The 16643-nt window shown below is 39.8% G+C and overlaps 1 protein-coding gene across 4 annotated transcripts in view; it reads left to right on the top strand.

The window, feature by feature from the left end:
• The first annotated feature begins 83 nt into the window (after nucleotides 1-83).
• NUP214 (nucleoporin 214) overlaps nucleotides 84-16643 on the top strand; it is a 101348-nt gene continuing 84788 nt past the window's right edge. For 2 of the 4 annotated variants that reach the window (XM_036854675.1, XM_036854676.1), the window contains exons 1-10: nucleotides 85-243; nucleotides 2027-2222; nucleotides 2850-3001; nucleotides 4022-4220; nucleotides 7092-7162; nucleotides 8201-8264; nucleotides 8723-8826; nucleotides 10492-10598; nucleotides 11258-11324; nucleotides 15389-15515. In XM_036854675.1, coding sequence (XP_036710570.1) covers nucleotides 199-243; nucleotides 2027-2222; nucleotides 2850-3001; nucleotides 4022-4220; nucleotides 7092-7162; nucleotides 8201-8264; nucleotides 8723-8826; nucleotides 10492-10598; nucleotides 11258-11324; nucleotides 15389-15515 — 1132 coding nt within the window. In that variant the 5' untranslated portion in view covers nucleotides 85-198. Of the gene's footprint in view, nucleotides 244-2026; nucleotides 2223-2849; nucleotides 3002-4021; nucleotides 4221-7091; nucleotides 7163-8200; nucleotides 8265-8722; nucleotides 8827-10491; nucleotides 10599-11257; nucleotides 11325-15388; nucleotides 15516-16643 lie in introns of those variants that run through there. The other 2 variants (XM_036854677.1, XM_036854678.1) reach the window with 2 other exon arrangements.

The following is a 16643-nucleotide window of genomic DNA, read 5'->3' on the forward strand; positions in this document are numbered from 1 at the left end:
GACGGGCTCGCGACTTTAGATGGTCCCTCCACCTCCCTCGGCCGGAAATGTGTGATGTCATCAAAGCGCGCCGGAAGTGCGTCATGTCTGCGCGCCGTTAGAGCTGCGGGAAGGAAGTCGGCCTGCGAGCCGTTTGGGCTGTGTCTGCAAGGACGCGGGCAGCTGTGGTAGCTGCTTTGACCAGTTGAGGGCGGCGCGATGGGAGACGAAATGGATGCCGTGATCCCCGAGCGGGAGATGAAGGTCAGACACTGGCCGGGGCCTCCCTCCCTTCCTTAGTTCTGGTGTTGCCTTGGAGCCCCGCTGACCCGGGGAGCTCGGATGTCCGCTGACCCGCCCGCCCCCCGCCCCCCCGCCCCCAGCGCCTCCTGCTTGAACAATTTGCCGCTTTCAGAGTTCGCATTACCGCGTCCTGGAGCTCTCTGCCGTGGAGTTGGCGTGAAAGCCCCACGGAATGCGGTTTCCGCGTCCCCTGTTGGTCTTGTGCGACCCTCTTGAGTTATCCTAGCTACTTTAATGTGGTGATCCGAGTAGTGGTACTAACTACTGTTTATTGAGCGTTTACTGTGCCAGGCACTGGTAATTATCACAGCAACCCTACGAAGTACTTGTTAATGTAGAGGAGCAAATTGAGGCTCGGAAAGTAACTTACCCAAAGCCGCATTTGACAAGCGGGCTGAAAACCAGATTGTTGTTATTGTTTTTAAGACCCTCTCTCCTCTCTCGCTGTACTAGTAAGGCGGTCCACGCTTGCCTAATGCAGAGCCAGGGTTCATCACTTATCCTACAAGAGCTTTAGTTAACTAGGATCGGAGGGCTGTTTCGGTACTGGAAATCAGCCTGAAGTCAGGAAACTTGAGAGGACCAGGTGATCCAAATGATGGTTGTAAACACCCGAAAGGAAATAAGTTGTAGGAATATTTTAGGCATTTGAACAACAAATCACTGAAATGCATTAGGGAGTAGTAATCCATACCATGTTTAGAATAGTGATGCTCTCGTTCTTCTTGAGAATCATTGCCAAGGGTGAGCAACCCAATGAGAGTGTGCCATATTTCATGTGCTGTAGCAGAAGGATACAAAGGTTTTAGAACCACAGACTTAGAAAATGATGGCCTCCCTTTGAGTTTCTGATTACAAGACCCAAGTAGGATATTTGGGATTATCAGGATGAGAATTAACAAAAAAGGTTGAAAATTTTATGGTCTGACCTGGAAAGCCGTATGGATTTCTGATCACCATACTCAGTTGGAATTAAGAAGAGTATTTCAGTTAATCTTTTAGCAAATATGTATTAAACATCGAATCCAAGGAAATTAGTATGTGGGGTGTGTTAGGGATCCTGTATGAAACACCATAAATGGACACAAATGAAGCCGTGTTGGCCTTACAGCCTGTGTTAAGGGGTTTGGACTTGATTTTAGATGTCCTCATAGCATCTAGGTATGTTTATAGGTCTTGAACACCAAGAGATTGACCTCTTCAGTGGTGGGAGTTTTGTTTAGTATCTGATGCAGGTAAGCCAGTTCTTGGGATTTGGTTACCGTTCAGTGGTCATTATTTCCATGTATCTTTGTTGAGTACTGCACTGGTAGTTTGAGCTTACAGGGTAGTTGAGTGATGCTTTCAATATGTAACAACAATTTATTAAGCACTGCTCTGGATCATAAGACATACCATGAAATAGGACAAGATTGTAAATAAAAAAATGCAGCTTGTGTGGTGGTTCAGACAATAAATAAGCTAGGAATTCAGAAAAGGAAAAGATCAGTGTTATGTGGGTTAGTCAAGGAAGGCGTCATGAAAGAATTTTTTTAAATTTAATTTATTCAGTAAATACTAATAAGCACTATACCGGGTGCCATGATATCACAGGAAGCTTAAAAATGACTGAGCCACACAGCCCTTACCCTCAGGGTAATGTATATTTTGTTGTGCTGGAATTGGGTGTACTGAAATATAATGACACATGTGATTTAATTTCCTGTTTTCCCTGAATTGATCTTGTTTTGACCCCGCACCACAGGATTTTCAGTTTAGAGCACTGAAGAAGGTGAGAATCTTTGACTCCCCTGAGGAGTTGCCCAAGGAACGCTCGAATCTGCTTGCCGTGTCCAACAAGTATGGCCTGGTCTTCGCTGGTGGAGCCAGTGGGTTGCAGATTTTTCCTGCTAAAAATCTTCTTATTCAGAATAAACCTGGAGATGATCCCAATAAGATAGGTAAGTTCCTTGGTTTATGTTGCATGATAGAGGAGTGAAGTGCTAATGTCATTTGATTTACAAGAAATCATTCTAGTAGGAAAACTGCTGTTAGTCCTGAGATTGACCCCAAAGAAGAGGAAGTTCTAGGTAGGCTTCTGGAAGCCCTCCTGGGTGTTCTCTTTGGTCCTTTGTATTTCTCTTTTGGTGAGCTGTCGCTCTGAGCTCAGAGGGAAGAACAGCTTACCGTTGCACCATATGCTCAGTTGAACTTGGGTTCCGGCTCCCTGGGAGAAGAGTTTCATTGCGTGGCTTTTTAGTTGTCACAACAGCGCCATCCAAAGCAAATGGGAATGTGTGCTATCTGGAGCATTGTTGCAAAAAGACGGTACAGGGCACTGTTTTCAATAAGGGCTATAGAGCCACAGTTAGTTTTCTCAGGTCAGATGAGGAAGAGTCCCTGTGATACTTAATGCAACATTATACATCTGTAAGAAAGCTACGATTTATCTGCACAACTGGTTATCAGGGTGTGTGCATATTTTTATGTAGATGCAAAAATTGTTTCACATAGACCTGAATAGAGAGTTTGTGGCTTATGCTTAGAACATTCCATTTTCTGCTCTGTGTTTTTTTATGTTTTCATAGTTGATAAAGTTCAAAGCTTGCTAGTTCCTATGAAATTCCCGATACATCACCTGGCCCTGAGCTGTGATAACCTCACACTTTCCGTGTGCATGATGTCCAGTGAATATGGTTCCATTATTGCTTTTTTTGATGTTCGCACTTTCTCAAATGAGGTAAGCTGCTGGCAAACTGTAGGGACCTAAGAAGATTTCCTGGTATTGAATCATAACCTAGAAGTTCTTGGTTGACCTTTGAATTCTTTTTCTAGATTAAAATACGGGTTTTTAAAAGGTCCTTAATTATAGAATCATAGATCTTTGGAGATAGAAGTGACTTCAAGAAATTATTTCGTAATACCACCTGCCCCAAGATGTTATCATTTCTCATTTATATATGAGACAGCCAGAGCCCAGGGACCCTTAGGTGACTTGCCCAAGGCCATAGAGTTAGTAGTTAATGTCAGAAGTTCCTACATCCTGGATCTCTGGCCTCCTAATGTAGTGTTCTTCCATTCCAGGCCGTTTAGTAATGATAATAGTCAATAATATTGAGTGTTTATACTGACTGTGTGCCAGGCCCTGTACTAGTGCTTTACGTGCCTTGTTCTCATTCATGCCTACCCCTCATGGCCTTATGCAGTAGGTACTGTCGTCTTCATTTCATAAGTAGAGGAACAAGCCCAAGGAGTTTAAGTATTTGGGGTTCTTGTGTGTTTGTTTGTTTGGGGTACCTTTTATATCATTAATCTTTCATTAGCCTTCCACAACAAATCTTCAGTGAAGCTCTTTTGGAATTTTGAAGCCTTTGGTGGTTTCTGCATACCAGTTAAAATAGGTACAATATTTTAAGATGAGAGCTCTCTAAAATTCAAGGGCCCAACACTATTAAGAAGCAGAACCCAGATTTTTATTTAGTGTCTGCTCTTTATGGATTATTTTGCATTTGTGTGTTCCTTTGTTGCGAGTCCCTCTGAGTATGCTATAACAATTGATTGCCGTTTTCAAAGTTGTGTTAAAATTGTCTGTAACAAATAGACTGTTGTGCAGAGCTACCTTTTTTTTTCATGGTCATGGAGAAAAGTGAACTGTAATTCCAGAAAACTTGCAGATTCAGTAATTTTCTTTGACTATTAAATGTCTCTGTACTTCTTAATTTACTAATATATGTTTGCTTCTGGGCATTTGTTTTAAAAGGCCAAACAGCAGAAACGCCCGTTTGCGTATCATAAGCTCCTGAAAGATGCAGGGGGCATGGTGGTCGATATGAAGTGGAACCCTACTGTTTCCTCCACGGTGGCACTTTGTCTGGCTGATGGCAGCATTGCTGTCCTACAAGTCACAGAGGCAGTGAAAGTGTGTGCGACTCTTCCTTCCACAGTAGGAGTAACATCTGGTGAGTAATAAAGTCTTCTCCTCTGTAACATATGGTAATGGTAATCTAGTTAAAATTTAATTTCTGGAAAAAAAGCAAATGGGGTTTTTTGTCATATTTGTTGTTCTTTGGTAGAAGTGGAGAGAGTGTTTTTTATTTCCATAGTTAATGTCCTTGAAACCAAATAGCATACATGATTTAACTTGAATGAGCTTGGGTTTTCTGGAGAAAGAAATATTTTGGCATAGTTGGTTTAGAACTGTGTTATTGAGAATAATTGTTTTGATCTAAAAGGGTCGTACTCTGAAACAGTCATTTGTACCTTTGAGGAAAAGCATTAGAAAATATCAAGTAGGAGCAAGAGAATGATTTCTTGATATTTGAAAACCTTCTGTATTCTCCTTGTTTTATCTAAAGACTACAGAGTTTTCTGTACTTTACAGCTTTCTGGGCAATACTCCATTGAAAAAACATTTTTTTTTTTTTTTTTCACTTGGTCAAGATTTATTTCAAGGCCTGAAAACACTGACTAATCGAAAATGGCCCTACTGCAATTTCTTATAATATATAAATACTTTATATATAAAACTTAAAAAAATGTAGACACTATTAACTAACTCCTAAACCACACACTATAGGCTTTTCAAAAGCAATAGTTATTTAACAAAATGTAAGGTGACAGTATCAAAGAATTTTCACACTTAATGAGGACACAGTCAGTCGCAAGCTACTCAAACACAAATCTTTTTTACACTTTCCATGTTTGTTTTTAACTTTGTTTCATAGAACCACTGATAATTGAGGCTTCTTTCAAGTACAGGATTTCTAACATTAAATTACATTTTCTAAGTATTTCTTTAAAGAAGAAATGGAAAAGACTCATACTACATTGTTTGCCATAAATTCATACACCAAAAAGTCAAAACAATCCAACTGAATTTATTCCTGCTTCCCCCTTCTCCAACATTAGCTTTAGATGTTCTTGTAAATATTATATAAACAGTTTTGTTAAAATCAGTTCTCATTTATGCAGATTAGGGGAAAATGGTTTTATAGTGAGTTATCTTTAAAATTATCTTCTAGATAGCACTCTTTAGCCTTAAATTACATTGTGCACAGACAACTACAACAGTCTGCATTTGCTCAGGAACATATAGTCACATTAAAAACAAATAACTTTGTATTTCATAATTTAGTTGGCTCTTAAATAGTTTCCCGGGGTGGGGGCGGGGAACAAGTATTTTGTGTTGTTTAAGAAACTGGTATGTATAAATGAAATGCTAGGTGTTCGTTTAAACTTTGAGGAAACCTACAGATGAACGTTTGGGTGTTTTTTCTAAAATGCAAGAGACATGCACTTAATCACTGTTCATATAGTGAAGCGATGGGATGGCAGATACAGACGCAGATGAAACTACATTTTGTAAATGTAAAGTTGGATATTCTAAATGGAAGAACTGACACTGACAATTGTTTACAGGAAGCAAAGGTTAAGAAAAATGTTGAAGAATATCTACTCTTAAAAAGAGAGAAGTGTTATACAACACAAAAATGAGAACTAGAGATTCGAAAAACACTCATTTTCACTGTTTTAAAAGAAAAACAAAAAAAAATAGGGAGAGAATCTAGACCAATGAGAACTGAGGCAGCTGTAACAAAAATGGAACACAGTACAATGATTTGAGCCCTTAAAGGAAATGACTAACTAAAATGAAATTTCACAAGTCTTCATGTCTATAATAATATATAAATGCACAAAATATCAAAAATACGAAGTCTGGATTTTTCCCCTTAGGTTTGTAATAAACTGTCAAACCTCTGCTTAATATAGTTACTTTTATGAGCCTTCTGATTAGCAGAGCATGCTATACAGGTACATGCATGCTAGAATTTTACCATGAGAATTATAGTTCTCATCTCAAACTAGCGACTCGCCTGTTACCCATATTTATATATATTCCATTTCCATTATAAAACACTTAAGACCTTTCTAGTAGTACATTTTAATCAACATATTACATAAAAAAGAATCTTGATTTTTAAAATGAACCTTTTTAGTACTGTAACATGATGGGTTTAATTGAACAGTTGGAACATAATATGGTAACTACATTGTACTGTTTAATTCACAGCTGTAGGAAAATGTTTGATTTTTAAAATATAACCAAGATGAGACTGTAGAGTTATGAGCAGTAAAATATTAGAAAACAGTGAATGAATAAATAAGATGCTTTTCCTTCAGTGGCCATTCATTACTTTGCTTTTAGGAACCTGGAAGAAATTGTCTTCTTTGAGTTTCAAATGTTCTGGTAAATCTAGTCGTTTCTTAGCTTCCTCAATATCACCTTGAATTGCTGAAATAAGTGACTCTAAAGAATCAAAGTTCTTTTCTGGTCTGAGGTAGCCGACAATGGCCACGTTGAGAATTTCCCCATAGAAGTCCTCTTTGAAAGTATGCATGATATGAGTTTCCATGGACCTTTTTGTATTCTTGTAGTATGGGTTCCATCCTATGCTCACCACCAGCTTATGGACGTCTCCACTTCCAACACTGGCCCAACCATAATATATGCCAGTGGCTACATCAGCTGGAAGATTATCTACTACTTGTTCAGGAAAGTTAGCTGTAGGGATCCCCAGCTGCTTGGAGCCGTGACCGTGAAAAAGCATTTTTAACAGCTGATTCAGTGGCCCAGTGATAAATCACAGTTGGCTTCTATCATCAGAATGATCTTTCTTTTTTCACTGTGCCAAGTAAGGATGATCCCACAGTCTTCCATGGACTGACAGAGGAACAAGAAGTGGTTATTATGTGGCTGTTTTGGTACAGATCTCATTGATTTGCTCCATTTTATCCAGTTTTTAATTGGTAGCATTCTCTTCTTTACCCAGTCTGCTGGAGCCCCAAAGGAAAGCAGCTGGCAGTGGGGAAACAGAATGGAACTGTGGTCCAGTATCTTCCTGTAAGTCTTGTCTTGGACTTCAGAACTTTTTTACTTAAGTTACCCACTGTTTTGGGGGTGGTTTGGGAGTATCTTTGCTGTTTTTTTTCTATTAAAATGTAATTTATGCTCATTGCAACAAATCTGTCAGTACACAAGTGAATGCAGGAAAGAGTTGTTGCATGTCCACTCTGTCAGCTTCCCCCTGTGGTCTTCCAGAGGTAATATTCATGAATATTCTTCAATATAAATTGACAAAGAATCCATATATATCTGGTCACATCCGAATGGGAAGGAGGGGTTCACAGGCAATGCCAAGGCCTGTGCTGTTGTGCATTCCACCTGTTCTCTGTGGGGCTGCAAAGTGGTGAATGTGGTGGAATAGGTTTGAGGTTAAGGTTTTGTTTCTTCTTTGTCATCACAAAAAGTTATGTGACATTTCGTACATATTCTTTTAGGGCATTAGCCTGTAAAAAGTTAATACAAAAAAAAAATAAAGTTAATATAGTTGGTTTAATTTTATTGTTTGCCTTATTTTTTTTTTTTAAACTTAATAGTGTATTGGAGGGACTTCCCTGGTGGTCCAGTGGTTAGTACTCCGCTCTTCCACTGCAGGGGGCATAGGTTCGATCCCTGATCGGGGAACTAAGATTCCTCATGCCGCGCGCTGCGGCTGAAAAAAAAAAAAAAAAATAGAGTATTGGAGTCTTTTTTTTCCAGCTCGTTACATATAGAGTTACTTCATTCTTTTGAATGGCTGCATAGGACTCCGCTGTGTGAATCCCTCTGTTCCGTTATTGATGGTTATCCGCATCCGTGTGAGTGGTTTTGCTACTCTAGAGCATCCTCATTACCTACATTGATCACGTTGCCGTGAGTGTTGCCACAGGGTAGGATTCTAGAAGTAGGCATCCACTCGTCTCTGTATTCATTCTCTCCTGGCTGGGGAGATGAGACTTAGGTGGTTTCTAGGGGAACTTACTGGATTTGACAGTTTCATTGGTTTGGGGATTGTTTCATTCGACTCTGTTTTTTTTTTTTTTTTCAAATCTCTTTCAGACTTTGCAGGAAAAAAAAGTCATTCCTTGTCCTCCATTTTATGAGGCAGATCATCCTGTCAGAGGTAACACATCTGCTTTTCTTATTGGGCTGACCTCTAATGAGGTGCTGTCCGTATTGCAGAAATTTCAGATCATGTGATGTACCTGCCTACCTGCTCAGGGAAGTGTTGGTGCCTCCTGTATGAAAACCCCCATTATTTCAGTTAGCTGATTAAGTCGCTGTAACAATAATCCTCTGGTAGACACCTGTGTCTCTTGGTAAATGACATTAAATGGATCCTGATTTTTTAATTAGAATTCTTCATTATTTGCCTTGATTATAATCCACCAGAAAAAAAAAAAAACCACTTTGGGATGAATTTGGGCTTCTTGAGTCTTTGTGAATTGTATTTAGTTAGTGAAATCTGGACCTTTTTAAAAGCTATAGGAGTTGGATTTTTTTTTTATCCATGAGATGGTAATATAACGTACAGGGGTTATTCCAAGCACAAGATGGTTTATTAGGATGTGTGTCTTTCAGTTCTGGATGTGCTGTGGATCGGTACATATGAATTCACAATAGTATATGCTGCTGCAGACGGGACCTTGGAAACTGCTCCAGATGTGGTGATGGCTCTACTCCCGGTATGTCTATGAAAAGGATGTCTCTGTTATTTGAGAATTTTAGAAGACTTCTAATAAAGTTTGCAGTTAGGCTTCAGTTTCCTTTTCTTGCTGGCAGTGGTCATGCAACCTGAGGTGTAAGATTTTAATGCTGCACTGGGATCCTAGGGACCAAAATGGTGGTGTTCACTTAGAGCATGTTCTACTGTTGAGTCACGAGGTGAAAAAAGTCCTAAAACTTACTTTGCTTAAGTTGCAAACTATGAGTTGTGGTAGATGTTAACCTGATAAAGACATTTTAGAAAAGCAAGAAAGTACCTTGATTTTCAAAATTCGTTTACTTATTTATTCATCAGATATTTATCGAATGCCTACACAGTGTGCTTTAAAGCTGAGAATATAGCTGCGACCAAGGCAAAGTCCTTGCTTTTGTGGATCTCGCATTTGGATGAACGTGCTAGTCCACAAACAAGTGTCGGATCAAGGAGTGATAGGGGTGATGGAGGACATAAAGCAGGGTAAGGGGTGGATGAGGACTGGGGCGTGATTTAGCTTGGGTGGTCAAGGAAGGCCTCTGAGGAGGAGCCATTTGAGTGAGGGAGTGAGTCATTTTGAAGGACAAAGAAGGACCTGAATAATAAGATCTACACTGTCTTACTGAATTGCAGTGGCATTAAAAAACAGCAAATGAGGCAGGGCTTATATTTCCAAATCACGTTAGCTTTCAAAGTCTAGAAAAACATTAAATACATACATAAAAGTCTAAATATAACAAAAGTGGGGGTGGCACTGGTCATTCTGTTTTGCAACCTTGTTTTACTTAGTAAGTTGCAACTATCTTTCTACCTCAGTAAATCTGAATTTTGCTTTTGGGCAGATACAATTTATTTAGCGCTTCCTCTACTGTTGGATACTCAGGTTGCTTTCACTTTTTTTCTGTTTTAAAGAATACTAACACTCTTTTATATACACTTAATGGGATTATGTTTATTTTTTAGGATAAATACCTAGAAATGAATTTGCTAGGTCAAGCAGTATATGCTCTTTTGATATAGGCTTTTGAAAACACTGCCGAAGTATCTTTTAGAAAAGTTGTATCAGTTTATACTCCTACCACGGATGGAACTACCAGTTTCCCAATATGTGTGTCAATATGCAATGGTACCATTTTTAATCTTTGCCAATCTGAGAAAAAAGTGCCTTGTTTTTATTAACTCTTTTGGGTTCCTGACAATATTGAATTTTAAAAATAAGTTTATTAAGATGCCTATTTCAAGATATCATTAAGATTTTCTTTTCCCAGGGATAATATTAACACTAGCATTTATTGAATACTACTTATGTTCCATGTTAGACTGGGTTAGATGCTTTATATGTATCCTTTCATGTCTCACAACAGCCTTTGATGTAGGTTTTTTAGGTCCATCATACATGAGAGAAAACATTATCAGAGAGGTTGAGTAATCTGTCCATGCTAAAGTGACAGAAAACTTTGAATTCAGTTTGGTCAGTGGCCAATGCTTCTGTTCTTTGTACTGCTCAATGCTGCCTTTATATAGTGTCTATATATTTTGAATGAATTTTCTCATAAAACTTAAATGGTTTTATCTTTTGAGATTCTTAACTGTGTAGGATTCAAGAAAAATCGCCCATGAGATTTTTTTTTTCTCGTTCTGTTCATCGTAGAAAAAAGAAGAAAAGCACCCAGAAGTGTTTGTGAACTTTATGGAGCCCTGCTACGGCAGCTGTACAGAGAGGCAGCATCATTACTACCTCAGCTACATCGAAGAATGGTGAGCCGCGTACCCAGGGAGGGTACAGCCTGCCCTCACTGTCAGGTCACGCCTGAGTCACTTGGTCCTGCTTGTTCTGTTTTGTTTCCTTTCTGTAAGGGAGGAAAATAGAGGCTGGAGATACCCCGAACGTATTTTCAGCTCTTGCTAGATAATGCCTTGCTGACTACTACTTCTGTTTTCCCAGTCTTGAATTATTTAGCTCAAATATATACTAAACTTAGAAATCCCATTTTCTCATTAACTCCAGTGATGACTTAAGAAAATACTGATGTTTAAGGAACATACTAAAGTTTCCCTCTGAGCAGAAGTGTCCCTTTGAAAGATAGATGACTTGAAGCAAAGCTTCTGTTCCTCTAATTAGATTATTCTCTCTACAGGGGGGTATTATATTTATTGGGAATTCTGACTTGATTCTGTTGTGTCTCTCCTTTGTCTTAAGTAGGGAGGCAGTTGGCTGAGTCTCCAGGGCTCTAGCCTATGAACTAAAAAGTAAAGCTTTACATCCAAAATCTTCTTACCTTTCTTCAGCCAGGTAGAAAACCTTGCTTTTCTCCTTCACATCCCAATGAAAACCTTGTAGATGCTACCAGTGACTCAAGTCAAGGTACAACTGTTGCTGTTTGAATTTAATGGTGTTCCGGTTTTATTCTTTGAAGGGATTTAGTGCTGGCAGCATCTGCGGCTTCAACAGAAGTTAGTATCCTCGCTCGACAAAGCAGCCAGGTAAATGTCTCTCTTTTGTCACTTTTATGTGATACTTTTCTGAGAAAGATTTTGGACGGGTTTAACTGAGGTTAAGATTTAGATGAAGTCACATCCCTTTTAATGAGTTTCTGGATGAGAGCACAGCTTAAATGACCAAGAGCCTTGGACCAAATGGCTTGGATATTGCATTGGACAAACATGGGTGTCAGATTTAGCCATTCCTTCAATGTCATCAAAAGCCCTTCCGTTAGGTTAGGATGTATCCACTGTGTGTGGAAACTTACTAGTAATCAGCCTCCAATAGGAGTGTACCTGGATGTGTAGGAGGTTTTTTCTGCCTTGTTCTGTTCAGCCGTCTTTATTTTCTTCCTATTACTTGAACCTGCCTCTTCTATTTGGTTAACTATAACCTGTCCTTGACTATGGAAGAGAAACATGCAAATCAAACCAAATTGTGACTCATCAGAAATACTTTCTGTTTGACTTTGAAAAACTGCCAGAAAGCTAAAAGCACCTGTGCAGATAAGCACCCATCTCCCTTCTTCCCCTGTGTGCTCCTTGCAGGCCAGGGTGGGCTGAGGTTGTCGTGGTAAGCTCTCCTGAGCTCTGGTAGATTATGCACAGTGACTGCACAGGAGAGACAATGAAAGGGAAGCTTTTCTTTCTTTCTTTAATTATATAATTAGGAAAGGCCAGGTAATGGTTGTATTAAATTTGGGTACACATCAAGAATAAACTTTTTTTTTTCCAGAAGCCACAAAACATTTTGAAAAATTGATCAAATCAAGTCAGATGTAGAAATGACATTGCACTGTTTCTGACATTGTAATAAAGCTGGATAATGACACAATTTTAAACAATCAAAACAAAACTTCAAAATACTGGCAAATATATATACATGTATATGAAGTCACTAACTGAAATAACTCAGGTCAAAGAGAAGCTCAGAGCTACAGTTGCAGACTACTTAGAAATAATGGCAGAGACAAACATAAAAACATACAGAGCTGTTCTTAAAGAATAAGAGAGAATGAAAACTCAATAAGCTACAGAAGACCAAATCAATAAAATGTTTTATTTAAAATGTGAGCCAAATTTTAGTGCCTCTGCTGCATTTTGTAAAGGATTATAAGAAAAGGATGCAGAGAACTTTGAATATGGGTCAGTTACTCATTCAGCTAATCAAAGTGAGTACAGAATTCTGCTAATTTTATTTTATTTTTTTATAAATTTTATTTATTTATTTATTTATTATTAGTATTATTATTTTTTGGCTGTGTTGGGTCTCCGTTTCTGTGCGAGGGCTTTCTCCAGCTGCGGCGAGCGGGGGCCACTCTTCATCGTGGTGCGTGGGCCTCTCACCGTCGCGGCCTCTCCCGTTGTGGAGCACAGGCTCCAGACGCGCAGGCTCAGTAGTTGTGGCTCACGGGCCCAGCCGCTCCGCGGCATGTGGGATCCTCCCAGACCAGGGCTCGAACCCTTGTCCCCTGCATCAGCAGGCAGATTCTCAACCACTGCGCCACCAGGGAAGCCCAAATTCTGCTAATTTTAAATATTTTTTCTTATTGCTAAGAAAACCAGGAGAATGACCTAAAATTTCTTTCACTTCTGAACATTAAAATGATGAACTATTTTTCTGCTACTGTCCTGGTGTTAGGTGTGGCCACGTGACTGAGTTCTACCTATTCCAATGGGAGCAGCAGTTTCTGTGCTAATTCTAGGCCTGGCCCCTAGGAACTGTGGGCCTCCTCCATTTGCTCTTCTCTTTGTCACCTGGATACAAAGTTGGTTAAGGACTAAAATAATGGCTTGTGTAGCCACAAATGAGGAGCTTGGATCCCTGAATAAAGCTGGTAGGACAGCCACTCTGCCAACTTGAATACCCAATCAAACTCCAAAAATCTTCTGTAATGTTGGCTAGTACATATTTGGATCTATATTTGTTACAGAGTGTTGGTATACCCTAAATAGTGAACTAGGCAAAAAGAAACAAAATAATACATGGACCAATAAAATACAGATGAAGTAGTATCTGTATCAGAATTTGACATTCCAAATTAAGTACCACTACATTAAATAAGGCATTAAGCAAAAGAATCATATGCAATAAGCAAGTGGAGTTTATTCCAGGGGTATTTTTCTATCTCATATGTAAATGTTTGAGTGGCAACTCCTCTTGTATTTTTAAGAGGCATCTTAAACTAATACTGTCTGTAAATAAACTCTTGTTTTTCTCCCAGTACCTGCTCCTCCTTCAAGTTTTTCCCTTCTTTGTAGGTTAGTCTCCATTCCATCAATTGCTCAAGCAAAAATTATGGTGTCACCTCTGCCTCTCTTTCTCTCACATCTCACATCTATCAAAAGGTAATGTTTGGTCTACTTGCAAAATGCATCTGCATTCTGACCATTTCTCACAACTCCTCAGCCAGAAACTTTTCTTTTTAAAAGTCTACCTTGAGTTTAAAAATGTTTTGTGCACCCCATGCACAGGTACATATGCCTCTTCCTTCAGTCGTTCAACATTTATCCATCCTTCTCTGGGCAGCAAGGTGGCCAACCATAAGTGCATAGCCCTCAGGGTCACAGGCCAGAGTTCAGCAGTCTGATTTGCTGCTCTTGGATTAACTTCAGTAAGAATTTCTTAGTAGCACAAATATTTTATGTATTCACACATTGAAAAACACTTTTATTTTTGCTTTTTATCAAAATAATTATGTTCACGGTTGAAGAATCAAGTAGTGGAGAGAGGCTTATAAGTGAAAAATCACCCCTGCCCATCCTGTCCTGATCTGTTCTGTCCTCGAAAGGGGACCACTTTTAACTTGTAAACTTTTTCTTTTAATGGTTACCTCCTTATCCCTAAATAATAATTTGCTTTATCACTAGTTGTTGATTATTAATGTTAAACTATTGGCTGTTAGGGCAAATGAGGATTTAGCTCACATGTGGCCTTCAAACCCTCCCTCCTTCCTTTCAGTAGGATTATAGCACTGTTTTAGTTTCTTCTGTTGGTTATCTTTGAACTTTAAGTAATCATTTTTACCTTCCTTTCTTATGGTATTCCCATACACCATCTCTCTTGATCTTCCGAGCTGTGAGAGGAACATGTCAGCGCCCCACCCTTGCCTTTAGCACACCTTCCCCACTCCCACCTGTAAGCTGTTGTCATCTGTGTCTCTTCTTTTGCAAAATCAAAGCTGATACTGTGTGTGTTCTGTTCTGTAGTGATTGGCAAGCCTTCTTTATTTTGTCTATAGATTGTGTTTCCAAGGTGGAATCCATTTTGTTTACGTTGTTATGAATATGACTGTTCAGTCCATGGCTAAGTCATGGAGCACGATTATGTTCCCTTTCCTGAACAGTTTTTTGTTTTTCTGTTTCTCATTGAGCGTTATTCCCCTTTGATTCGTGCTGCCCAGTTTTGGTCAACGTTGAAAGGTTAGATTTTTAAAAACCAGGAATCATGTGTTGCAAGGAACAGATCCCACTCAAGCAAACTTGAACGAAAGGGGAGTTTATTGGAAAGATGTGGTGGTTTCTCAAGGAATCCAGTGGCAGGAAGATTGGCCAGTGTGAGGAACTGACACCAGGAACTAGGAAGACAAGAACTAAGGTTACCTTCTGTCACTGTGGTCAAGTGAGCACAGGGCATCTGGCCAGCTTTATAAGCTGCTCTGCTCAAGACCTCACTAGAGATCCCCTGGAGATCCTGCTTCCCGTCCCAGATTTCTAGGAGCAGCTACTGACTGGCTTAGTGCAGCTACTAGATTTACCCTCTGTGTTCAGGAGTCTGCCTAGTTGTGGTGGACGGTACTTCAGAGAGTGTTCACAGTAGCGGTTATTTATTCACAAGGCAGGAACTTTGTATGCCAGGAACAGACAGAGAGGTTGACTTGGAAAAGTAACCCCTCGCTTGCTGGGGGACTCATAGCTTTTAGACTCTTTTTCCAGATTTCAGAGTCTCAGCCAACACATAACTCTAAACCACGTGAGCTGTCTTTTTTCTTCTCTCCTGTTGAGCAGTGCTGGAGAAAGCTCTAACCAACATGGCATTTTCTTCTTCTCCTTGTTCTTTTGTCCAGAGTAATTGGGAATCTTGGCTGCTGGAGGATTCTAGCCGAGCTGAACTGCCTGTGACAGACAAGAGTGATGATTCCTTGCCCATGGGAGTTGCCATAGATTACACCAACCAAGTGGAAATCACCATCAGTAAGTGTAGTCTGACATAGCTTAGTGCAGAAGTAGTCTTCTTCCCATCATGGTTAATATTCAAATCCAGCTCTACATTTTCATGATAGAGTCTACTCTGCTGTGCACTTTTAACTTGTTGTACCATGTTTCTACTTAAAGAGTGAGAGAGTGTGTTGTACAACGCTCATCTAACTTGAATGGATATTCATTGACCGAGGTCACATACTCTGTGTGTCTGAGCGTCTGAGTGTTGGCGTGTCTGTGCGTGCTTTAGAATACGGCTGAAACACACAGCGCTGATTTCATAGCTTTGTCTCTGTGCCCCTTCCAGGTTCCCGGTGCCTCCCAAGGGGACAGCACCCCACGGCCCGCGGGTGCTGCATACCAATACTTGGTTCGAAGGCCTGGTTAGAAAATGGAGGCCTCAGGCACAGGCTTCCAGATGGGGCCTGAGCACATGCTCTGAGTCTGTCTTCTCCCCTGCTGAGGTTCGGCAGGGCCGCAGTCCTATGAAATGTGAAAGGGAGACAAGACATATTCTTTCTCACAGATCTAGAGAACAAACTAGTGGTTACCAGTGGGGAGAGGGAAGAGCTGGGCAATATAGAGATGGGGGAGTGGAAGGTACAAACTGTTGGGTGTAAGACAGCCTACAAGGGTGTATTGTACAACATGGGGAATATAGCCAATGTTTTGTAATAACTATAAATGGAGTGTGACCTTTAAAAATTGTATAAAAGAATAAAGTAAGAGAATAACAAAAAAGAGAGAGAGCAAAGGAAACAGCATAACCAACAGCATAACGAAAAGGCAGCCTGTGGAATGGGAAAAAAAAAATTCCAAACCATATATCTGATAAGGGGTTGATATCCAAAATATATAAGGGACTCATACAACTCAATAGCAAAATAAAACAAAGTAAGCAACCTGATTAGAAAATGGGCAGAGGACCTGAATAGACATTTTTCCAAAGAAGATGTACAAATGACCAACAGGTATATATGAAAAGGTGCTTAACGTCACTAAATACCAGGGAAATGCAAATCAAAACCATAATGAGTTATCACCTCACACCTGTTAGGACGGCTGTTATCAAAAAGCTAAGTGATAACAAGTGTTAGCAAAGATGTGGAGAAAAGGGAATCC

This window comes from Balaenoptera musculus, chromosome 6 (genome assembly GCF_009873245.2).
Source record: "Balaenoptera musculus isolate JJ_BM4_2016_0621 chromosome 6, mBalMus1.pri.v3, whole genome shotgun sequence".
Classification (NCBI taxonomy): domain Eukaryota; kingdom Metazoa; phylum Chordata; class Mammalia; order Artiodactyla; family Balaenopteridae; genus Balaenoptera; species Balaenoptera musculus.